The sequence below is a fragment of the Engystomops pustulosus genome, chromosome 10 (assembly GCF_040894005.1).
Source record: "Engystomops pustulosus chromosome 10, aEngPut4.maternal, whole genome shotgun sequence".
NCBI lineage: Eukaryota > Metazoa > Chordata > Amphibia > Anura > Leptodactylidae > Engystomops > Engystomops pustulosus.
In genome coordinates, this window is record NC_092420.1 from 11,924,282 (window position 1) to 11,948,781 (window position 24,500).

A 24,500-nucleotide genomic window follows, 5' to 3' on the forward strand; every position below is an offset into this window, starting at 1 on the left:
AATAAAAGCATAAATAGATGGAAAAAATGAATTTCCATGGATGTCTATGGAGGTCCCACCCTACAAGCCCTGGAGCATAATTGTCTACTCCACCCTATCTCTTTTTCTTCTGGAACATGTTGGGACAGCGAACAGAAATGTCATTAAAGGGAAGAATCTGTGAGCCGGACCAGGAATAAACATGACCCAGCTCGTATACTATCACTACATGTATAGGCCCGAGGGGGGGGGGGGGGCTACTGAACGTATCGGCCACAAAGATGTTACACCACCACTCCCACTTACGGCAGGTCCTGTACAAGGAGACACTAGGCCCTACTTATCATGTTCTTGGCATCTATTTACAGTTAGGTAGCTTGTAACATTGGGCTGAAGACTACGTCTGCTCAATGTCAGTAGGAGCCTGGTAAAGCTGCTGGGAATGATGTGAAGCTTTACTTTACAAATGTACTATGTTTTCTTCATGAGTTACATCTTGACATCTCATGTTTTTTCACCCTTAAAGAGTAAATTGCAGAGAACTGATATCATCTCAGGGTTATCTTCTCGCGGTGGAACGTTCTGTCAAGTAGATTGTATCGAGACGTGAGGCTTAACTGTGTTGATTCTACGATTTCTTCAGAAATTCTTAATGGTAAAAGGGGATGAGGGAGCGCCGGTTGATAGGAGTGAATGAGGCCGAGCTGCAATACCATGTGCAACCTTAGAACAAGGGTGGCGCTGTTTTTTTAGAAGAAAGCCACCACAAGTGACCTTTTTTCACAGTTTTTTTGGTGTCTGCTCAGAGTAGTGTAAAGAGTTAACCCGTGTGATCTGTCCTTTTTCTCATGACAGATATGTGATATCGGGGAAATCAGCTGATTCTGATTCTTCATATTTTTGCTTCTGCTTTTACCGCTGATGGAGGAAGTGAGGTTATCTGTGGAGAGGCTATTTTATCCTATTACATGCTGTCTTCTAGAGTTTCCCTTTCATCTCCGTAACTAAATACTTGTGGTTTTCAAGATCGACTTCTCCAGTGTCCCGCTTTCCGGACTAGTGTTTATCCAAAGACTAATGGGTTCCCACAGTGTGTGATGGGTAAATGCCCCAAAAACTTTAGGAACTCTTCAAGGCCTTATAATACTATACATATGTTTAGCAAAACCTGTACAGCTGTTACAATATATTTGTTAGTAGCAGCAGGACTGTGAAATATATGGATATATATTCCGGGATTGGAGTTTGTCCAAGGGCACTGAGGGCATGTCCTCACACTGCTGTGGTCGGGCGCTCTGCTTTGAAGTGCACCTATAATCTAAAAATCTATGTTTCACAGTCCTGCTGCTACTAACAACATACAAAAAGGCAGGTATTGTCCATGGAGAAATGTAGAATTATGCCTTTTTGTATGTTGTTAGTAGCAGCAGGACTGTGAAATATAGATTTTTAGATTATAGGTGCACTTCAAAGCAGAGCGTCCGACCACAGCAGTGTGAGGACATGGCCCCAGTGCCCTTGGACAAACTCCAATTCCGGAATATATATCCATATATCACAGTCCTGCTGCTACTAACAACATACAAAAAGGCATAATTCTACATTTCTCCATGGACAATACCTAACACTGGTTGTAGAGATCCAAAAGCACAGCAGTGTGAGGACACGCCCCACTTGTGCCACTTAGCTCTCCGCATTCCATTTTCCTTTCCTCTGACCTAAGAGCACAGCAGTGTGAGGACTGCACTATCCTGGACTATGGGCACCCCCTTCAATTTTGTATATGTGCCAGGATACAGATCAGGGTACAGATAATGGGAGGGAGGGGGTGACTGTGAAGACTTTGTGGTCGTGGTCCGGGGCCACGTTGTACATTATGTAAAGTTTCTGGGAAGTTTTTTGCATTAGTGATGTCCGTACGTGATTGTGTTATGATTTAGTTTCTCTTCTGCCTAGAACTTTCTGTTCCCATTAATATGTCGGAATGTTGTGTTCACATCGGGTTTAAAGTCCTTTGTCCATGGATCATCATCTCCCTTAAGAACAACTGGTTGGACCGGATCTGTCTTACCCCGAATTTCATCTGTAGCTGGAGAGTTGGGGAACCCCACCACACACATTATATAGTAGTCTAGCCCGTTAGCCATCTGCTGTACACTATAGGAAAACCCCAAGTATTCAGTATCCCTACAGCACCACCACTGGTGATAAAGTGCATTACATGGTACCTGTGAACATTAAAGGTGTGACCAGATTATGCACAGACATGCTGGTCCTTCCAAAACTAGGGGACACTTTTTGTAACCAGTCTATCCTCTCCTTTGTTAATCTATATGACTATAAATAATTAGGACTGGGTTTTCTGGGTCTGAAACAGTGCCCATAGAACTGGCAGTGTTCTAAATAGTCCATATGGGCCCTTGGGCGCAAAGGGTACAGTCACATGAGACCCAGGATCTTTAAGGGAGAATAAGGGGTTTCTTCCCCTTACAAAGAGACCAGTACAGGCGATCCCCTACTTAAGGACACCCAACTTACAAACGACCCCTACTTAAAGATGGACCCCTTTGCCCATTGTGACCTCTGGTGAAGCTCTCTGGATGCTTTACTATGGTCCCAGGGTGCAATAATCAGCTGTTAGGTGTCTGCAATGAAGCTTTATAGATAATCCTTGGTCCCATTATAGCAAAAAAATGTGAAACTCCAATTGTCACTGGGGCAAAAAAAAAATTTGCCTTGAACTAAAGTTATAAAATATACAGTTTCGACTTGAATACAAATTCAACTTAAGAACGAACCTTCGGGACCTATCTTGTATCTAACCCGGGGACTGCCTGTACAGTACTTTAAATACTACATTATTTTGGGGAGTCTGGTACAGGTTTTGTATTGGGGCCCCGTAGCTACAAATTAAGTCTTCGTGGGGGCCCCATTGTAGGCTGTGTATAAGGGGCATTACGTCCCTTGCTGTATCCTATGAAAAGTAACATGAATGATGAATATTCCTGCAGAAATTCTTTTTTATGTGCCAACCTAGGAATGCCAAAAATATCCTGCCCGCCTCCCGAGTTATATCGGGACATAGGATGCGCCAAGGCAAACTTTGTATCATCATTTACCGGCGTATTTTGCTTGTCGTACCACATGTTCACTGCCGATGATTGAAATGACTTCAGAATACATTGAGAAAGTGATTAAAAATATTTATACTTTGCCCACGATTTCGCTTGCCAAAAAGCGCGGTATGAACACACTGTGCACCCTCTGAATAAATAGACGTCTCAACACCTCATTAAGGACTCTTATCCAGACGCGCATTCTCCTCCGTGCACATTGTGAGCTGGAGGAGGCAGACGCCGTCTTCACGTCGCGTTTGTATCTATCATACCATCTGTATGACTGAACGCTGGCGTATTCTACCGTTACGAGGATTTCAGACTAGATAAGGGTACGGCGGACCAGACTTTTCTTACTTCTAAAGTAAAAATGGCCACTTGACACTGCATAAAACTGCGAAAACTGTTCTTTAATATCTTAATGCTGTGCTGAGATCTGACCATGTGAAGTTGTAGGCCCAAAGCCTGAGTCTGTAGTACTTGGAGAGTCTGTTGGCCTCATAGTCCTATATAATTTCATAGAGTGAAGAAGTCATCGATCCAAATCCTCAAACATAGTATAGTTAACACTTTTTAACATAAATTTCTGTCAAAACTGAAATTATAAGGTATTCTTAGTAGTGCAGCCACAGGCTTGGGGCCTACAAATTCTGTCAGTCAGATTTTAAAAAGGAGTTTTCTCATGTTCTTCTTCGAGAGGGACTCTTTGACAGCCCCAGCAACTATTCTGAGGCGCCATTGTTTACCATGTCCACATTTCGCCTGTTTTGGTTGCCAGACCGCGATTAGATTTTAAGACTGAGCTGAAGTAGCTCGGTAATCGGGGACAGAGAAGCTCTAGCTGTAGCGTGATTACGTTATACTTTGGAATAGCGGGCAGTCATCACCTCCATCGCAACTTCAGTGAAGAGGCGCTATCGCCGCAGAAGCCTCCTTATCATATGCTCACGTGACAAGACCCAAGGTGTAGGGGAAGAGCAGGTCGACAGGGGCCACAACCTCCCAAGAGACAACTTTATATTTAGATTTCGGCATCCCGAAAAATTCCTGGAATATTTTTCGAAAGACGCAGCGTGATAATGTCCGCATTTTCCAGTTTAAGGACAGTGGGATAGAAGCCTCGTCTGTCAAATTTATACCTTCAAAATCTCAAACGTTATTTAAGTTTAATAAATTTTCATGGTTTTGATGCTGTGTCTGGTACCTGGAGGGTCCCGCATGACAGACCTGGCCCTTCTGTTACACGGTCAACCATACACTAGGCTCCTTCAAGGGTCCGTCCACATGCGCTTTTGAAAACGCATCAGTTTTTGACAGGTTTTACCAATTATCTTAATTAAAACTTGTTAAAAACTGAAGCGTTTTCAAAAAAACGCATGAGTTTTTTGACGGACTGCTTAAAAACAGACCAAAAACGGGTTCAAAATGCCACGTGTGACCGGAGCCTAAGGCTTATTCCCTAACACTTATGTTGTAAAAACCACATTTAAAGGGTTTTTCAATGTTGGAGAGGAGATGATTGATATTGATCAATGAGGGATGGAGACTCAAAACTGCTCACGGCAGCCGTGAGAGAGAGCTCAAAACACTGAGGCGGAAGTATAGCTCCATTCTCTGTGTAGTGGCTAAAGCAGGCTCCTGCAGCTTAGTGATATTCATGACCTATCCCAAGGATAGGCAATCAATATCTTTAACTTGGGTGAAAACCTGAAAATTGCCCATTTCTGAGGTGAATGTACATGAACCCTTCCCAATTGTCTGTATTATCATCCAAATCTTGACCAATCCTGATGTAAAATGCCAAATATGGGGAAACCTCCCACCCCATTTCTTGATATTCCTAAAAAGATAAACTTTTGTGGTAAATCAACTGATTAGGTCTGAATAATGGAGGTCCTATCACTGCATTGGACCTTAATTGATGAGCCCTGAGCAATCGATCAAAAAGATCATATACATTTTGGAACTCCCGACTATTGTTCTGACAGAAAAAAATTACAAATACAAATTTTTTTCCGATATCGGTGTCTAGTCCCTTTGCTATTGTTGCGTTTGGTGTCTTTATATCTCCTATAGTTCTGTCAGATTTTTTTTATAGGATCTAATCTCCGCCGCCGCATCTCTGCATCTTTTATATCTAGAATCTATTCAATGTCCTGTTTTTGTGTGATTTTTTTTTCCTTTTTATCTCCCGCCCCGTGATCCGGCTCCTCTGCAGGTCAGCCATCATCCAGCGAGACCCCGGTGTCGGCACAACATGCCGGTTGCCTAGCAACCCCTTTCAATAGCGCTTATTACACCAGGTATCGGGAAAGAAAATTCCATTGCACATTGTAATAATTAGATTCTTCTTCGCGTTGTGACTACCCCCTCTCCACGCCCTCTCGTTTATCGCATTAACCCTTTCCACCTCTCGTTGCTTACTGATAAATGCATCTTAAAGGCCTCACACTACAAGAGGCTTGGTGTCGGCCTACTCTTTTATTTTTGGCCTCATCTGAGATATAAACATGGCATGATTTCACTTGTAGTTCCACCGTAACCCCTAGATATAGGGTGCCACAAATTTTATTCAACTCTAATAGAAGAATCACATGATTCCTGCTATACTGGAGTGGATACGGTATTACTGGGGCCCCTAGCAATATTGGGGCTTATTGACTAAGGGTCCGTGGATCGCACTTTCGTTGGATTTTCAACATTTTTGGGATTTGTGCCGCTGTGACAGCTATTTAGAAGGGGATTGTGTCGCACGCGATGGGATTTTGGCGCAGCTGCACCGGCTTTCATGCCGAGATATGACAATGTGAAATCATAGGACCAAACCCTGAAGCTGCACTTCTATGGTGGTCGTCAACGATTGGTAATGGGGAAATGATAAGAGACCAGACACAAGTACCAGGAAGGAGGGGCGTAACGTGAGGGGCTGCAGAGGATGCGGTCGCAACTGGGCCTAAGAGGCTTTGGGGGCCCATATGGTGTCACTTTCCCATATGAGTAGACTAGTACTATGAACCATACATTATAGTCAGGGGGCCTGGCACAGATTATGCACTGGGGCCCATCAGCGTCAATTTACGCCACTGCCAGGAAGGATCCAAGGCAAGCTCAGTTACAAGTTACAAAATGTACCAAGATGCCGCCTATGATGACCATCACCCATTTTTCGATAGAGCTATGGCCTTGGTGGCATGTAAGCTGATAACCCTATATGGTGGCACATAATCTGGCCTAGTAAGACCGATCTCTGGCCACCATGTTTTTCATTCCCCCAGCGTCCTGTGCAGACTTTGGCTCCTGTCTGTGGGTCTTTAAACTTTTTTGGCGTCTCCGGTGGAATGTTGTACACCTCCTGGCTTTGCCTTGGTTAAGCTGCTCATTAGTACAGCCTCTGTTAGATGGTGTGACGCATGTGTAACTAGGGCCTTCCAGGCTATCTCTGCCGCTGTGCGATGCCTTCAAATGCATTGGAATCACTCTGATGCTTTTCCTAAAAATAAATGAGAATTATTCTCTGTTTCCATGGAGGCAGATGGCTTTGTCAGTCTTCCAATCCGGCAGTACTCGGAGGGGAGAGGCAGCGGGAAAATGGAGTAAACAGGAGATACAACTTGATAAAGGCAGCCATTAACCCTTATCCAAACCGGAATCCGAAAATCTTTAAGGTGTTGTCCGCTTGCACCTGTGTGACATCACATGACCAGGGATGTAACAGGCCGTGCACCTTTGTGACATCACATGACCAGGGATGTAACAGGCCGTGCACCTTTGTGACATCACATGACCAGGGATATAATGAGCCGTGCACCTGTGTGACATCACATGACCAGCGATATAATGAGCCGTGCACCTGTGTGACATCACATGACCAGCGATATAATGAGCTGTGCACCTGTGTGACATGACATGACCAGGGATATAATGAGCTTTGCACCTGTGTGATATCACATGACCAGGGATATAACAGGCCGTTCACCTGTGTGACATCACATGACCACAGATATAATGAGCTGTGCACCTGTGTGACATTACATGACCAGGGATTTAACGAACCGTGCACTTTTGTGACATCATAGATTTGTATCCACAGGGAGTAAACCATGAAGCTTTCTATAAAATGACAGGAAATAGAGATCTAGAAAACATCAAAGAATTAATACAGGAAGTATGTTGGAAACTTTTATAACCTTTTATTACACAAACAATATTAATTAAAGTGGACAGCCCCTTTAAGTAAGGGGTCCTAAATCCTTAAAGCCAATACTATTATAGTGAGATATACATTGGGGGTCATTTACTAAGGGCCCGATTCGCGTTTCCCTGACGTGTTACCCTGTATTGCCCCGGGATTTTGGCGCACGCGATCGGATTTTGGCGCACCGGCGCTGGCATGCACGCAACAGAAATCGGGGGGCGCGGCCGAGCGAAAACCCGACGGATTCGGAAAAATCGCCACATTTAAAACAAAAAAAAAGTGTCGCTTGGGACGCGCTTACCTTAACTTGGTCCGGCTCGGTGAATTCCAGTGCGGAACGATGCTTTTCAGCGCAGCAGCGCCACCTGGTGCACGGCGGAGGAACTACCTTAGTGAATCCCGGCCGTACCCGAATCCACCGCAGAGAACGCGCCGTTGGATCGCGAACGGACCGGGTAAGTAAATCTGCCCCATTATGTTATATCTGTATCATATATGCGCACCTGTATGCTTAATGCGATTCTTCTAATCGGCCCCATTTTACGTGTCAGTTCTACAACCAAGTGCTACACTGATATTCCAGATGGTTGTGGAATAATCTAAAAGCTGGAATTTTTTAAAGGGGCTGAGCAAAACCAGGAAAAGATGGCGGCTAATCTCCAGCAACAGCTGCACTCCTTTCTATGGGCTGCAATACCACACACAACCTGTTGACTAGTCTGGCGCTGTTCTTTTGAAGAAACGAGCCATACTTTACATGGGGCTGCAAGTTTTCTCTAAAATCTATCATAATGAAGCGGCACCAAAACTTTAAAGGGTCAGTCACACTAATTATCCCAATTCCAGCGGGTTTCTTGCAGATGATGGGGTTCCTAGAGGTTGGACCCCATCTCACTTGCAGTAACCCCTTTAACACAGGGGGCAAAGTCTACTCCGCTGCATCTGTTATTGTCAGGAAATCTCATCTATTATTATCACATGAACGGTTCTGTTCTTGGATCACGCGTCTCCCGCCATGGGTCATGTACCGCAGGAAGGGGGGGGTTAATAAGTGTTATTTTTCCAATACTGTAGCCGCTGCCTCCTCCATTGGGATGGCGGTATCATAGTGATCGCTCTGTTGTGGCCTTCGCTGGATAACAGGAGCAGACGCCTGGGAATAGGATGTGCTCCCTATAGATCAGGCTCCTAATGAACAGTTCTGCAACTTTTCTCTGCTTTCAGCCACTCTTGCCTGTAAACCCGGATAGACTAAGTATCTTTTACTAGATTGATCTGGCCCAGACAATTCTTTGTGAGCATTAGAAGCGACAATCTCCTGCTCTGAGGGTTTGTTACAATGTATCCATATTAAAGGGATCTTCTCACATCCGGTATATATTGTTTTTTTAATTTCGGAATTAAAAAAAAAACTTTTGAAAAAGTTTTCCCATCTGATAGAACAGAGAGTCAAGGGGTCTCCAGGATGGTGGATAGATCGCTGGGGGGGGTCCAATTTAGGAAAAATTGGAAAAGATTTATACGTTATGTGTGGCGATATGTGCCATAGAGAATAAATGGAGCAACAGGGTGCATGCTTGACCTCCAGCTCCATTCATTGGTGGCAGACAGGACCCTCTACTTGTTATCGGTAATCATTGATCATTATATTATCAGTGGATAATAGTAAATCTTGGAATAATCCCTTTAAGAAATGCATATGCCGTTCAGGAGACTATGAAAGCTGGGTAATGGCTTATAGCAACCAAGATAATCTATGAGTACAAAACTGCAGAAGCGCCTTGCACCTGACTATCTGCCGTTCTAGCCGAGCGAGTTCAGCTTCGGATATTGCACAACGAGGAGTTGTACGGTGCAGACGGCTATAAATAAAATCTCTGCAGCGTTGGACCTAACCATATGGATCAGTAGTCAGAGCTGCCTGCTCTTATTATAGAGATGTCTGCTGCGCAGCCGGGGAGATGGGGAGACCCAGGAGAGCGCTAGTGAGCTGGCATCAAGGTAGCACCAGGGGAGGCTTATCCATATACATGAGGAGATCGCTGCCCCTGCTGCCTCGTTACCAGGGAAAATGCCTCCTATGGGGACGGCAGGGCCAATGTGAGCCGTGAAAATGAACACTTCTCCGCTGACTGTACCCAAAATACCCAGACTGTAATTTGTGAGGAGCCAGGAAGGTAGAGGGAAAGTAGGATTGGCGAAGATGCTTGCTTTATAGAAATGGCGCCCCCTAGTCACTTGGTTGGACCTGGTATTGCAGATCAAGACCGCTGGGACCCCCGCCGATATGGAAAAGGGGTCCTGCTCTGTGTCATCACCATAGAAAATGAATGGTGTAACTGTGCACATGCTCAGTAAGCTGCAGTTAATTTGGGGTAGTTGGACCCCATTGCAAGTTATGCTCCATCCAGCCCCTTTAAAGAGTTCCTCATAATGCATTGCTGAATGAAATGAGACTAAGCTGCAATACCAGGCACAGCCAATGGACAAGAGTGGCGCTATTTCTAGAAGAAAGGCAACATCCCCCTACAACCCATTTTTAAAACGCAATGCATAGACTTAGGGCAGGAGCTTTGCCTGATTGCATTGCGTTCATATTGTGTTAACGTTGTATTTACAGCCTGTTAACATTACAGTTACATTGTGTTTGCACTGTTTACATCATGCTAAATATCATGTTTACTTAGTTCAAACGCAAAATGTGAACGTAGCCTTATAGACACAATTGCTGTTCCACTCCCCTTTACCTGAAAAGGGCTCGGAGAGATCCACGTGACCTTAGTCAAAATGTTTTTGTCGCAAATTCCATTAAAAACTTTTCATCCCAAAACTTCCTATAAAAAAGTAACAGAAACTTCTCTCCAGTGTCCTATGTGACCACATTGTCCTCCTCTGACCTCATCTTCCCGGCTTACTCGGATCATTAGGCCCTTTACAATATGTCACAGATCCCCCGCTGGATCCAGAAGGTTTCCATTCACCCTAAAGTAAGTGTCTTGCATCCGGTGCAGGACATCACTCATCATTGATCCAAATAGCGTATAATTATGGCCGTCTGTACCCGGCGGAGGATGAATGCGCTGTCTGGGGAGGCCGCGCTGCTCAGTGTCACAGAGCAAATGAATATAGAATAGATGTTTGGCGCTCGGCCCTCGTCTATTTCCAGATGTAGGATTAGAACGTCTTCCATCCGTCTCCAGCCCTGGGTAATTAGCTTGTTATATGGGACAATGGCTCGTTATTGCTATATTCTTTACAGGCCATAATAATTGATATGTGAGCGCTGTTTATTATATCTGTATTATGTAACGTTTGCCAATCTTCTAGTTACAGTTAAAACTGCAAATACATTTGGTGGTATTGGAGCCTCTGGGGTTTATAGAAATCCCATTCACATGCAGAGGGTGCGGATTGGTGTCAGATTTGGCACAGATTATGCCAAGATCCTTACCAAATGTGACTCCTGTGAGTATGTGGAATCTGAACCTGTCAAAAACGTGTGCCTTTTCAAAAAACGCATGCGTTTTTTGAAAAGGCACCCGTTTTTGACATGTTTTCCAAATTTGCGCAATTAAAAACGGACCAAAAACGGTTTCAAAACGCCATATGTGGCATCACCCTTAAGGTCTGGATATTGACCTGTCTCTCTTCCATAGTTGGGGCGCTATGATGTTTCCTCAGGGCCTGTATATTGACCTGTCTCTCCCCTCTCTTCCATCGTGGGGCGCTATGATGTTACCTTAGGGCCTGTATATTGACCTCTCTCTTCCATAGTGGGGCGCTATGATGTTACCTTAGGGCCTGTATATTGACCTCTCTCTTCCATAGTGGGGCACTATGATGTTACCTTAGGGCCTGTATATTGACCTGTATTACCCTCTCTTCCACAGTGAAGCGCTATTAAGTTTCCTCAGGGCCTGTATATTGACCTCTCTTCCACAGAGGGGCGCTATGATGTTACCTTAGGGTCTGTATATTGACCTCTCTTCCACAGAGGGGCGCTATGATGTTACCTTAGGGTCTGTATATTGACCTCTCTTCCACAGTGGGGCGCTATGATGTTACCTCAGGGCCTGTATATTGACCTCTCCTCCACAGAGGGGCGCTATGATGTTACCTTAGGGTCTGTATATTGACCTCTCTTCCACAGTGGGGCGCTATGATGTTACCTCAGGGCCTGTATATTGACCTCTCCTCCACAGAGGGGCGCTATGATGTTACCTTAGGGTCTGTATATTGACCTCTCCTCCACAGAGGGGCGCTATGATGTTACCTTAGGGTCTGTATATTGACCTCTCTTCCACAGTGGGGCGCTATGATGTTACCTCAGGGCCTGTATATTGACCTCTCCTCCACAGTGGGGCGCTATGATGTTACCTTGGGGTCTGTATATTGACCTCTCTTCCACAGAGGGGCGCTATGATGTTACCTTAGGGTCTGTATATTGACCTCTCTTCCACAGTGGGGCGCTATGATGTTACCTCAGGGCCTGTATATTGACCTGTCTCTTCCTGTCTTCCACAGTGGGGCGTTTTCGGAGGTGGTCCTAGCAGAGGAGAAGAAGACCCAGAAACTGGTAGCAATAAAATGCATCCCCAAGAAAGCCCTGGAGGGGAAGGAGACGAGCATCGAGAACGAGATAGCAGTGCTGAGGAAGTAAGTGGCGGCTCCTCTCCGCGGTGGCCTGAACTATAGCTGTTATTTTCCTGTAAGACAGTCCTACGACATGAGTGGGTGCCTACGGGTCAGCGCCGATTACATCCCAACATGACGACTGCTGTGGTCTGAATCCTGGAGAAAACTTGCTCTGAGCTGTGCGATGGTGGATACTCCCTGCACCACACATCAGACCCTTACAGAATATTATGCAGAGTATGTGTGTATACAGGGCTGGGGCAAGCACTGAGCATTTACATTGCATATCTGGGCTAAATCGAAGGGCCCAGAGTTGCTGGGGGGGGATGGGGCAAACAAGGCAGTACATAAGGGATCCATGGGGGTGAGGGAGGCTGCAACTAATAAGTCTGAGGTAGTCAGAAATCTTTTTCCTGTCTTCCTGTAGAGACTGACACTGTCCCTCTTGCTTTATACTGTCCCTCATGCTGCTCTGCTTGAGTCCCCTCCATGCCTTACTGTCCCTGCTGCTCTGCTTGATTCTGAACTAGCCTAAGATACATTTCTAGTCTTAACGGAGGCTCAATCTATCCCCTTGCTGTACGCTGAAGCCCTTCTGAGTGTATGACTGTCACTCCTGCTTCACATGCAGCTCCACATGAATCTTAGCTAATCCAAAATCCAGTTTCTATTTGGTCAGAGGTTCTGATTGCCCCTCATGATTTAGGCCGCGTGAACACAAGACTCAATGTAAATGCTTTGTGTTGTACGTAAACACAGCGTCCCGACCCATAGACCTGGTGCCATAGACCTCTATTGGGAATCCGCTCCCCACAGCTGATGAGAATCACAGAACACAATGTAAATGCTACACGTGAGCTCCATACACAGCAGATCTGATGCAGTCCACTCTAGTCGGAGATCCATTTCCTGCCTTTTTACAGTTTTGCACGGTCCCTCTTGCTTTACACTCCATTCAGCTTCAGTCTGAACTAATTTAAAGTCCAGTTTACAGCTCTGCTTGCTGGGAAGTGCTGCTGTGTATAAGCACCAGCCCACCAGGACATCCATGCAGGGAGAGCTGATTTCACATGAAAGTACAAAAGGATTATATGCTAAAAGCGTCTAAACCTGCAGTTAGATAATGATTATTGGATAATTAAGCCTGTGTTTACCAAGACGAATAAGCCCAGTGGGAGCCTCCATTGTCCCTCCCGATACATCCGCCGTACCTTTTAGGCTTCTGAGATGACAGTAGTGATTCTGCAATGTCTTGTCTCAAAACCCCATACTGGAATATTCCTCTGTTGTCCCTCCTGGAAATCTACACATTGACAGCATTTACCTTTGTCAGTAGGGGGCGCTCCTACACACCATGACATTGTCCATTTAGTGCTACTAGTGCAGATTGTATAGGGAGCCCCGTAACAATGGGAATGGTATTTCCCAATTTATCCACAACATATTAATACAGAATTACAGATTTACACGTTACACGGATGTTCTTCCCATTTCTGGGCCTGGTGGCGTTCATGTATTTTTACGCGCTGACTATACCTTTTGACGTGTATACTCAGGTGACACAACCTCCCTGGGGGGTGGGTAATGCATTATATGTCATGTGATGATGTGAAGCCTTCGTAGTGCTGTCACCATGGTGTTCTAGAAGGATCCTTATTTTTATACCTACCTGCATCAGCAACTTCTCGGGTGACTCATCTCAAGACATTTTGGGACAATAGACGGCATCATATCTGTTCCATGATGGATTTCTGGGTTCTATATAATGCTTTATTGTATAAGTAGATCACAAGAGATTGAAATGTAATCCACTTTCACACCATCTTATTTTATCAGAATACAAAAAATATAATAGGTGGTTATCTATAACTGCATACTTTCCCAAATAACACCTACCTGTTTGCATCTGATAACAGGTCACCGTACAGTCTGGAAACAGTTTTTTAAGCGAAGTGTTGCAACCTCTGGTTATTAAGTTTGCCACTGAGGGCAATCTAGCGAAGATGGATATAGCTGTCTTCAGTAAACTCATTAGCTCCCTCTAGTGGTGGCTGCAAGCTGTCAGTTTTTGAGAGAATGTGACACCAGATTCGGGAGCCCCTTAATAAACATCTTGCTGCTACAGTCTTTGGGGCTTATTTACTAAGGGTCCCGTGGCCACATTTTAGTGGGATTTCCCGACTTTTTGGGGATCGCGCTAGGGATTGTGTGGCACACGATCGTATTATCGCAGTTGCGCCGGCTTTCACGCGACACAAATTTGGGGATGTGCCGTCAGACGATTGACGGATACGGACAACGTGCGGGATTTAACATTTAAATTTGTGTCGCAAGCCAAGCACTTACATACACCAGGAAGAAGAAGGTGAACTCCGGCGGACCTGAGTGGGGAAGCAACTCATGCAGGTTATCGGGCGCACGATCTTCATGAATCGCAGCAGAGTTCATCCTCATCGGACACTCCGGATCGGGGATCGAGCAGGGACCGGGTAAGTAAATGTGCCCCTTTGGCTTGATCCCCCAGAGATGATACCTGGTGACAGACCTGTTTGCCCTGACCAACATACACAATATTGCTCATAAAAATGGGATCTATGTATTTAGCCATGGTGAGAAACTTTGCAGCACCCCCATGTCCCCCAACTTTCCTGGTTTTTGCAGGACTTTCCTGAGCGTAACGTTTTCAGGCTTTGCAAAATTTTACATTAAAACTAATTGTTCTCAAGCAGGCCTGGGGGAGTTTGGAATTGTTCTATTGCAAATATTGAGAACCCTTGCCCTTAAAAAGAACCTGTCTCCAGGTTATAAACTACTTGACCCCTCAGATAGGGTATCCTATGTTTGTTCTAAATACCCTCTTTTATGTGAAATATCCCTTTAAAGTCATGCAAATATGACTCTTATCTCCTTTTGAGAAGAGTCATGTTTAGTGGTTGCATGGGGGTGTCAATTTAGAAACCCCTATATTTTATTCTAGGCGACTTAGAAACATGCTGATTGTGTCATATTAAAGAAAAGTACGGTATATAATCTTTTAGATCGCACCAGACTTATGGCTCCTTAAGCTATAGAAACAGAGATACAGACAAAAGATAAGTTCTAAATTAAAATCCAGTCCATGCCTTTTTTTTTTACTGTATACCCAGTTCTGTCACAGACCCATACGCTGAAAAATGAGATTTTTATCTAAAATATGGCACAAAAAGCTTGTTTTAGGTAATATATGACCAAACATACAGGCTTCTAAAATAACACTCTAAATAACCTCTAATAACCACTAAACTTGACTAATCTCATGTGAAAACAGCATGAGAAGAGTCATATTTGGGAGATTTTTTTTACAGGTCATTTTGTGAGATTTCACATAAAAGAGGGAATTCGGAAAGGACATTTTATACTCTTCCTGAGAGTACTAGTAGTTTAGGAGGGTGAAACCTGGTTACTGGTTCCCTTTTAACAACCCATATTGTCCATGCATTGCATTAACAGCCCTAAGGAATGTATGGAAACTACATTGATTTCTATAAGAGCCGTATAATGCGATCTTACCTGGATTGTGGGGCCTAATGGCGGAGAAATGTTCCCCAACCCCATAAAAGTAAATTTGCTTTATTTTGCTTGAATTTTAAAATTGCTTGAATATTCAATAGACCCAATCCCTTTAATGTGGCTGATGGAAATGGCTCAGTACAATTCTCAGCTTATGTAATTGGGCCTGGGGTCCCCAATTCTAGTGACCGGCGAGGGCCACAGCAATCAGACCGGAATCACCAACCTTGCGCGTAGGTGAAATAACCCCTTAAAGGGATGACCTCTTTAACCCTATGTGAAGGTAACCCCCAAATATTAAGTGGCGTGATACCACATGACGTACACCATTATCTAGAATGAGGGAAAATGGTTAACTCTCTCAGTAAAGTATATAAACTCTACTGAACTGTGAATAAGATGGCGAAGTAACGCATCCTCCTACACGCGTTTCCATGGAGATGCTGTAAACCCTGAGCGCTCTTTGTTGCGTTCGCTGTACCGGGTCACATGAGGCGTCGCGGGGCCACGCGTCCATAGTTGGCCTTTGGCTATAAATGGTATTAGAGTGACAGAGATAAATTACACGTTATACGGACAATAAATCTGTCTCGTACATTGCACAGAAACGTGACGGACTGTATAATCCTTAACTATACTGGACAGCAGAACTACAACTCCCAGCATTCCCTGACTGCCCTTTCTGAAGCCTCAGATTCCCATCAATATAAAACTATTAAAGGCTGTTTTCATTTTGCTTGAAATATAATACTTCAGGCCTTATTTATTACAACTAGGCCTCGTTTCTCTAGCAACCAATCGGGGCACAGCTTTCATTTCTCAAAGGCTTTAGAGAAATGGAATCTTTGCTGTGATTTGTTGATATGGAAACCCTGCTCCAGTTATAGACTGTGTCAGTGTATAAAGCCCTTTGTGCTTGATTTACCTTTAGTCAAGAACTCTGCTTGATGTCAGTGAATTGTAAAATCCACTGTTAAGCCTTAGAGCATATAAATTGACTCTGATTGGGTGAGAGTGCCTCTCATTTGGCTCTGTTTTGTCAGACAATTCTATGCGATCAGTTGTAAGATGTGGAAAACTGTCCTTTCCCTTTAAGTATGATGACCCCTTTACACTAAGTTCTGGTATCTTCTCCAGCGTATAGGAGCCATACATTACACGTGTTCATGGCCAGGTCACAGGGAGGGCAGTCAGTAATCTGCAGCCGATGCTAAAATATCCATTGATACAGAGAATTGTCAAATCCTGCTGCAAACTAAGAATAGCAGCGACATCTGTGCAGCATCTTTTAGCGTGGGGAGCTTTAATCTGCTGCTGCATCCTGTTATCTGCTGCGGGATCTCTCTGTCTAAACCTGGGGATGATTAAGAAATCCCTCATTTACCAAAGCAGCCGTAATGGCACAAATGGCTGCGTGATTCCCTCTAATGCACTGATCTCCGAAGTCTAGAGGGATTTGCAGGGATTGGCTTTTTTCAACTGCATAGCCGCTGGTCCGCCTGTCCCCCAACCCCCATTAGTCTGTGCTCTGCTTTTACCATAGACACTATATACAAGATGTCATATCTATCTATCCTTGCTTGTCGTCTTCCTCTTTTCTATTGCTATATCCTCATATAGCTATTTATCTATCTCTTTTTTTTTTTTTTACTACACCTTCATGTATATCAGTTATACCCACAAAGTTGTGCCTGCATTTGGCACCATGTATGTGGGCTGTTTAGCAGAATATTGCCTAAGGCAAAATATTTTGTCCCATATCCAGGTGTCAATAAAGTATAACTTTTATTGGCGTTGATGACACCAATTTTATTTTATTGACTCCTGGATATTGGATAAAATATTTTGCCTTAGGCAATATTCTGCTAAATAAGTCAACCCTGCCGATTTGTTATTAGTAGAGATGAGCGAGCACTAAAATGCTCGGGTGCTCGTTATTCGAGACGAAATTTTCCAGATGCTCGAGTGCTCGTCTCGAATAACGAGCCCCATTGAAGTCAATGGGAGACTCGAGCATTTTTCAAAGGGACCATGGTTCGGGAATAAAATGTGTTATTTAATTGAAAAAGAATGTCTTCTGATAAGTTAGCAGATGTATGCAAACATCTGCAATCTATTCTTCACTGTTCCGCGCGTATATTATCTCCCGACAAGTTATCAGATGTGAAGAACAGTGAAGAATAGAATAAAAACTGTGAACATAGGATCATTTAAGTGAAAAACACAGTGAAGAATAGATTACAGATGTTCGGCACATCTGCTTACTTGTCGGGAGAGGAGATACGCTGTCCCGGGATCCGCTCCTCTTCTTCCACTGAAGTCTCCCCGATGTCTCCCTGCTGCCCGATGTCTCCCTGCTGCCCGATGTCTCCCTGCTGCCCGATGTCTCCCTGGTGCGCGCGATGTCTCCCTGGTGCGCGCGATGTCTCCCTGGTGCGCGCGATGTCTCCCTGGTGCGCGCGATGTCTCCCTGGTGCGCGCGATGTCTCCCTGGTGCGCGCGATGTCTCCCTGGTGCGCGCGATGTCTCCCTGGTGCGCGCGATGTCTCCCTGGTGCGCGCGATGTCTCCCCGTTCCGCGTGTATCTTCCGACAAGTAAGCAGATGTGTCGAACATCTGTAATCTATTCTTCACTGTGTTCTTCACTGTGTTTTTCACTTAAATGATCCTGTGTTCACTGTTTTTATTCTATTCTTCATTGTTCTTCACTGTGTTTGTTTAATTAAATGCTCGATCTCGAGCAGGGGAAATACTCGTCCGAGCAACGAGCCGTTTCGAGTACCTTAATACTCGAACGAGCATCAAGCTCGGACGGGTATACTCGCTCATCTCTAGTTATTAGTCCTTAAGTTCTGTAATGTATGTGGGTTGCATACTATATATATCTGACAGTAAATGAACAGTCAGTTCTTGTAGTTGATGTACTGGAATCTGGAATAATGGGTAAGTGAAAGAGCCTGCATGCTGTGACTTGGGTGACTATTGGCATCCAGATATAGGGTAATGGGCACCGAAGGCTCATTGATACTTGTAAAGGAGCATAGGCTAAACTCTGTGGTCTGATCTTTGTAGAAGTGGTTAAAAACTTGCGGGACATCCTGACCACTGCTGGCTATGATAGAAAGGTGTCAGGACACACAGGACATGGCAGCTCGCCGTGTATGGGGGGTGTAGTCACAGAGAGGTCAGAGCACCCATGCTGACCCCTGACCACTGCTGGCTATGATAGAAAGGTGTCAGGACACACAGGACATGGCAGCTCGCTGTGTATGGGGGATGTAGTCGCAGAGGGGTCAGAGCGCCCATGCTGACCCCTGACCACTGCCCGCTATGATAGAAAGGTGTCAGGACACAGGACATGGCAGCTCGCTGTGTACGGGGGTGTAGCCCCTTTGTGTCAGGTGTTTGTGCCACTTGCCTGGGGAGGAGATGGAATTAGGTTGTATTATGGGAAGAAGGTCCTTATGTTTGGGGCAATATTCTACTGAGAAACTTTGGAACCTTAGGCAATCTTGAGGGGAAAAAAATAGACTCCAGGCCAGAAGTGTCATAGGACCCACTAGCGACCTCAGTAGACCCTGGTGACTTGAGTCAAAATGTGATAAAACCAGGACCTGATGCCTCTGATTGGCTGCAGTGGATCTTTTAAGCATTAACCCTTCCGGGCCAACCTTTGAGCAGACATCAGAAACTGATCTGGAAGTGGGAGCCAGATAATTACGCCTTTCTTTTCACGTAAGCTTGCCCTGCCACCTGTAGGGTATACCCAGATTCCTAAAAAAACCTTTAACCTTCACACGTCAGATTTCAATTGTTTAGTGGTAGGCGTTTCTGCATCATAGGCGGCAAGGTCGAAATTCTTCTCTTTTTTGCACAATACATCTTTTGATTTTGCGCCTTTGCTGCAGTTGGATCTGGCGGTGGGCACAGTGCGGGTAGGTGGGTGAGATATGAACCTTGCTATCATCTCATGGACAAGCTGCGGTGGTGGAGGCGACAGGTTAATACGTGAAAACCTCCTGGTCCTCCTATATAAAGAGGTGGGCGCCTTCACCATTGTTACCAGCGCATCGTTGGCGTTTTCCACGAAATCTTTACATAACTGTTGGAATAAACATTGTCTTATGGAGAACAGAACATGTTTCCACACACATGCAGATCCCCCGGTGCTCCCCCGCGGCCGCAGAAGCCCCTTTTGTCTGGTATTAAGTCGGGCATTGTCGTTTTAACCCTGACTCTTGCATGTCGTCTCACAGCTCACCCACTTCAATCCTTTTCATCTCCTCCAACCTGCGCATACGTGGGCTGTGCGGAGAGAACACGGCGTGTAGCGCCATGACTCAGGCATCGTCCTCGCGCACCACAATCGCTGGATACATTGTTTCAGATGTTTATTCAGACGGATACACGTTAACACTTCTCTCTCTGAGCCCTTTGCTGCTGTTACTTTGTAATTTGCCATTTATTCTACTCTAGTCACATCTAGAGCTGCATTCACACTTTACAAGAAAATATTAAAATCTCCTAATCTCTGCTTTATGTAGTTATTGTCCCTTACTTTTCTTTAAGGATCAAACATGCGAATATCGTGTCCCTGGAGGATATATACGAGAGCCGCAGTCACCTGTACCTCATCATGCAACTGTGAGTATCCATGAGCCTAAGGATGAGCCAAAATTCCCCATGTCCCTTGTTGGTGCCTGGTGCCCCCTGCTGGCGATAATCTATTATTACACATTATGGTATTTTTTCTGTAGGGTTGTGATAGGAACATGTATATCAATCTCTAGTTACATGTTTATAATGTGTATCTTACAATTTTTTTTCGTTGCCTCGTAGGGTGTCTGGAGGGGAGCTCTTTGACAGGATTGTGGAAAAGGGTTTCTACACAGAGAAAGACGCCAGCCAACTCATCAAACAGATCTTAGACGCTGTCAAATACCTCCATGACATGGGGATCGTACATCGGGATTTAAAGGTACAGCACAAGTGGCTGTAGAGGCTGCTCATCCTAATTTTCTCAAGCTTCTATTGGTTTATCTTCAATTCCATAATGTCATGTATTGTCAAATGGAGAGCTGCATTCACAATTCTGCTGATTTTTAAAGTTACCTCTCATCGGCTGCACAGTCAGATATATAATGATGCCCTCTGTGTCCTGACCTTCCCATAGCCGGAGAACCTCTTATACTACAGCCTGGATGAAGACTCCAAGATCATGATTAGCGATTTTGGATTATCAAAGATCGAAGGTTCTGGAAGCGTCATGTCCACCGCCTGTGGAACACCGGGATACGTTGGTGAGGATGGATTCCATATATTTTCTCTTAATAGTCTGTACCCATATGTGTGGTGCATGTCTTGTCCGGTATGTGTCACCGTGTATGTTCTTGCCTCGCAGCTCCGGAGGTTCTGGCCCAGAAACCGTACAGTAAAGCCGTGGACTGCTGGTCTATAGGAGTGATCGCCTACATATTGTAAGTTTCCACAACAGCTCATTTAGTGAACTAGACTGCTCACCCAATGTACGAATGTCTGGTAACCCGTTCACTGCTCCCCCCTGCAGGCTTTGTGGTTACCCCCCATTCTACGATGAAAATGATGCTAAACTCTTTGAGCAGATCCTGAAAGCTGAATACGAGTTTGATTCCCCGTATTGGGACGACATTTCGGATTCTGGTAAAAATGTCCTCAATAGCAGAATGAACAATGTAATATGATTATAAGAGTCGGAGCTCACATATTCTGATACAGAGCGGCAAACCCCCTGATGAAACAAAAGGAATTGAGTGATTCTCAGGGTGGTTTCGGATAAAGATTATCAGAAAATGTATGGAGAGGGAAGTGGAGTAGTGAGCAGGAACGGAGAGAGAAGAAACATAAGACACAGATAGAGGCTGCTGGGGTTAATGGTAAGTTTTCTATCTGACCCCAAGTGTTTTATACACATCCGTACAGCTTAGTGCTGCTCTATAATATCCTGTATGATCCTGCTCATGCTACTGAGTGAGAGAAAGTTATGGAGCAGATTCTCCTCTCCTCTTCTTTCTGCAGTGTATAGGAGACATCATAGCAGCAAGTCTCCTGCCACCAGCTCTGAAACTCCGGAGAGTTACAGTAGAGCCCACAGAGGGGAAAACTACTAAAAAAAAATCAGGATTCAAGTGATCATGATATCCTAAATAGGCACATAACAGGAAAAATATAGCTTCCTTTAGCCACCAGTAGGGGGGGCCTGCAGCACACTGATTCGAAAAGTGAGTATTGTTTTTTAAAACTTTTTTTATTTCTTTCCCCCCCCACCCTAGCAAAAGATTTTATTCAGCATTTGATGGAAAAGGATCCTAACAAGCGCAACACGTGTGACCAAGCCCTGCAGCACCCATGGTAAGATTCCTAGAGGTTGTCACCGCTTGTCTGTAACTTGAGGAATCAGCGATTGTGCAAATGTGCGCTTAGACTGAATAATTAAAGGGGCAGTATCGTCTGGGTATCCCGTATATGCTGTATAGGCAGTTACACTTCCCTACTCTTCGAACAATCCCTCTTGGTTAGAAGGTTCCCTTAAAAAAATTTGATTACAGGCCATCAGCCCCAAGTGTTCATTTTACCTGCAGCGCCACCACAGGGGAAAGGAAGTATTACATGATATACTAATAACCATACTCCCCTGGAGACTTCTTAGATTTCACATATAGAATTTGGCTGCAGGATAAACATTCCAGATGTGCAGCAGATCACCCGGGAATTTAGATTATGAGCGAAGAATCACAGACCGGGGAAATCTACATTCCATCGCTTCCAAGTTTTATCCCCCCAGACACCAAATTCTTAAGTTATAAGATGAGATGCTGATATCAGTCACATCAATGTTCCTGGAGGGTCTCTGTACAGGATATTTGACATATAGAAGCCATTATTAGGGGTGAGAAAGTATCATAGTATCTGAGTTAATACGGTTGAAAAAAGACACTTGTCCATAAAGTTCAACCAAGGAAGGGAAGGGATTTGATGAGGAAGAGATTTGGGGGAAACAATTCTATAAAACATAACCATCAATGTTATTTAGGTGTAAAAAGGCATCTAGAACCTTCTTGAAGCTCTCTGCTGTCCCTGCTGTGACCAGCGCCTGAGCCAGGCTATTCCACAGATTGACAGTTCTCATAGTAAAAAAGTAAAAGTGTAATATCCCTTTTAAGCTGCTTATTATTAAGGGGCGGAGATCAATGGAAGTAGAATTCTTGCAGTTTGTAACATTTTTATATTTCCCTTACATTCCGTAATTAATTTGTTTTGGATGTCTGTTTTGTTAATTTGTATTCAAAGATTCCATTCCCCATTAAATCAGATGGGGGTACCCTATAGGAGTTGGGGGTTTGTTTTAGGACTTATTTGCCAAATTGTGACTTCTTATTTTGCCATGACCTTTGTATCTGTCATAGGATCGCAGGAGACACCGCCCTGGATAAGAATATTCACGAATCCGTCAGCGAGCAAATCCGAAAGAATTTTGCCAAAAGCCGGTGGAAGGTGCGTTCCTTTATGCTAATCTGTCCCATGACGATACTTCTTGCCTTATCATATTGCAGCTCAACTTGGTCATTGGGATATTGTCTATCCATAATGTCTACATCCTTCCTTATGATGTGGTTTAAGATACTGATTTTGATGATGATCTCTGAAGTTGCAGACTGGACAGGAAGTGTTATCATGGGGGCAGACTTGGAGGCTCTCCTTCTGGGTCACTTTCCTTTCAGTGGGGATTTTACATACAATGTAATTGCTGCTCATGGAGAATATGCAGTTGTAGTTAATAATGCAGCCAGTAGGAGGCGCTCTACTTCTGCAAATTTTCTCATTTTCCTCCTGGCACCGTATTATTGTATTAATCAGGAAATTTTGACTAAAAATAAGCCAAACTTTTTAGCAAATTTTAGAAATATATAAGATTATTGGGGTACACCATGACATTAAAAGGGCTATTTTCTACATATATTATTGTGCACATTTTTATAAAATCCTTATTGCATCTATTTGTTTTTCTCTATAGCAAGCCTTTAACGCCACGGCTGTGGTACGTCATATGCGCAAATTGCAGCTAGGGACCAGTCAGGAGGGCCCCGGGCAGACGACCCCCACCAGTCCATGCCATGGGAACTTATTGGTGCCTGGAGACAATCATGGTGAGTACTTACAGTAGGGTTCCACTATTCCTACCATGTATTACCAGATATCTGTGTAATTATACCTTTGTGTATGTCGTTAGTAGCAGCAGGACTGTGCAAAATGGATTTTTTTATTCTAGGATTGCAGTGTGTCCTCACACTGCTGTGCTCTAAGTTCTCTGCATTAAGCTGCTACACATCCCCACCACTGTGCTCTGGGTGTCTTCTGTAGTTTTGAACTAAGAATCTTGTTACAACTTTTACTCGGAGCAGTAGGGAGGGGCTGTGGAGCAGATCAATGATGAGAGCAAAGAGCACAACAGTGTAAGGACTCTCTCCCAGAGCACTAGCTACGAATGTGCAAGCCACCATTGTGGATTATAAATCTAAATTTCATAGTCCTGCTTCTTCTAACGACATACACAAAGGTGTGATTAGCTCTCCGGGGTAATACCTCTCTGCAGAGAGCACAGAGCACAGCAGTGTGAGGACACACCCCCTTTGCACTAGGAGAGGCCACGATTTTGGAATATAAATCCATAAATCACAGTCCTGCTGCTACTAACAACGTACACAAAGGTCTGATTACTCATCTCTCTCCTGGGACAATATCTGAGACTGGCTTCATTCTGCATAGTTTAAAGAGGTGGAGAGAAAAAGATTACACAGCGCAGGCAATGTGATGATTCGTAGTCATAAAAATGAAGTGACAGGGTACCATTGCATGGAAGGGTTTACAATATAAATAGAGCTGCTGCAAGACACCTGGTGACCATCGTCAGGCCGAGACAATGGACATGATGCAATTGGGTTCGGGTAAAAAATTACTCAGGATTTTTGTCGCGCTGCTCTAGTTGTACG

The 24,500-nt window shown here is 44.4% G+C and overlaps 1 protein-coding gene across 2 annotated transcripts in view; it reads left to right on the forward strand.

Annotated features, from left to right (window-relative positions):
• The window catches only part of CAMK1 (calcium/calmodulin dependent protein kinase I), a 73,824-nt gene that overhangs the window by 38,223 nt on the left and 11,101 nt on the right, over nt 1-24,500 (forward strand). For both annotated transcript variants that reach the window (XM_072128455.1, XM_072128454.1), the window contains exons 3-11: nt 11,815-11,946; nt 20,044-20,118; nt 20,314-20,452; nt 20,648-20,774; nt 20,876-20,951; nt 21,041-21,153; nt 21,783-21,861; nt 22,917-23,004; nt 23,525-23,657. In XM_072128455.1, the coding sequence (XP_071984556.1) occupies nt 11,815-11,946; nt 20,044-20,118; nt 20,314-20,452; nt 20,648-20,774; nt 20,876-20,951; nt 21,041-21,153; nt 21,783-21,861; nt 22,917-23,004; nt 23,525-23,657 (962 nt within the window). The remainder of the gene's footprint in view (nt 1-11,814; nt 11,947-20,043; nt 20,119-20,313; nt 20,453-20,647; nt 20,775-20,875; nt 20,952-21,040; nt 21,154-21,782; nt 21,862-22,916; nt 23,005-23,524; nt 23,658-24,500) is intronic.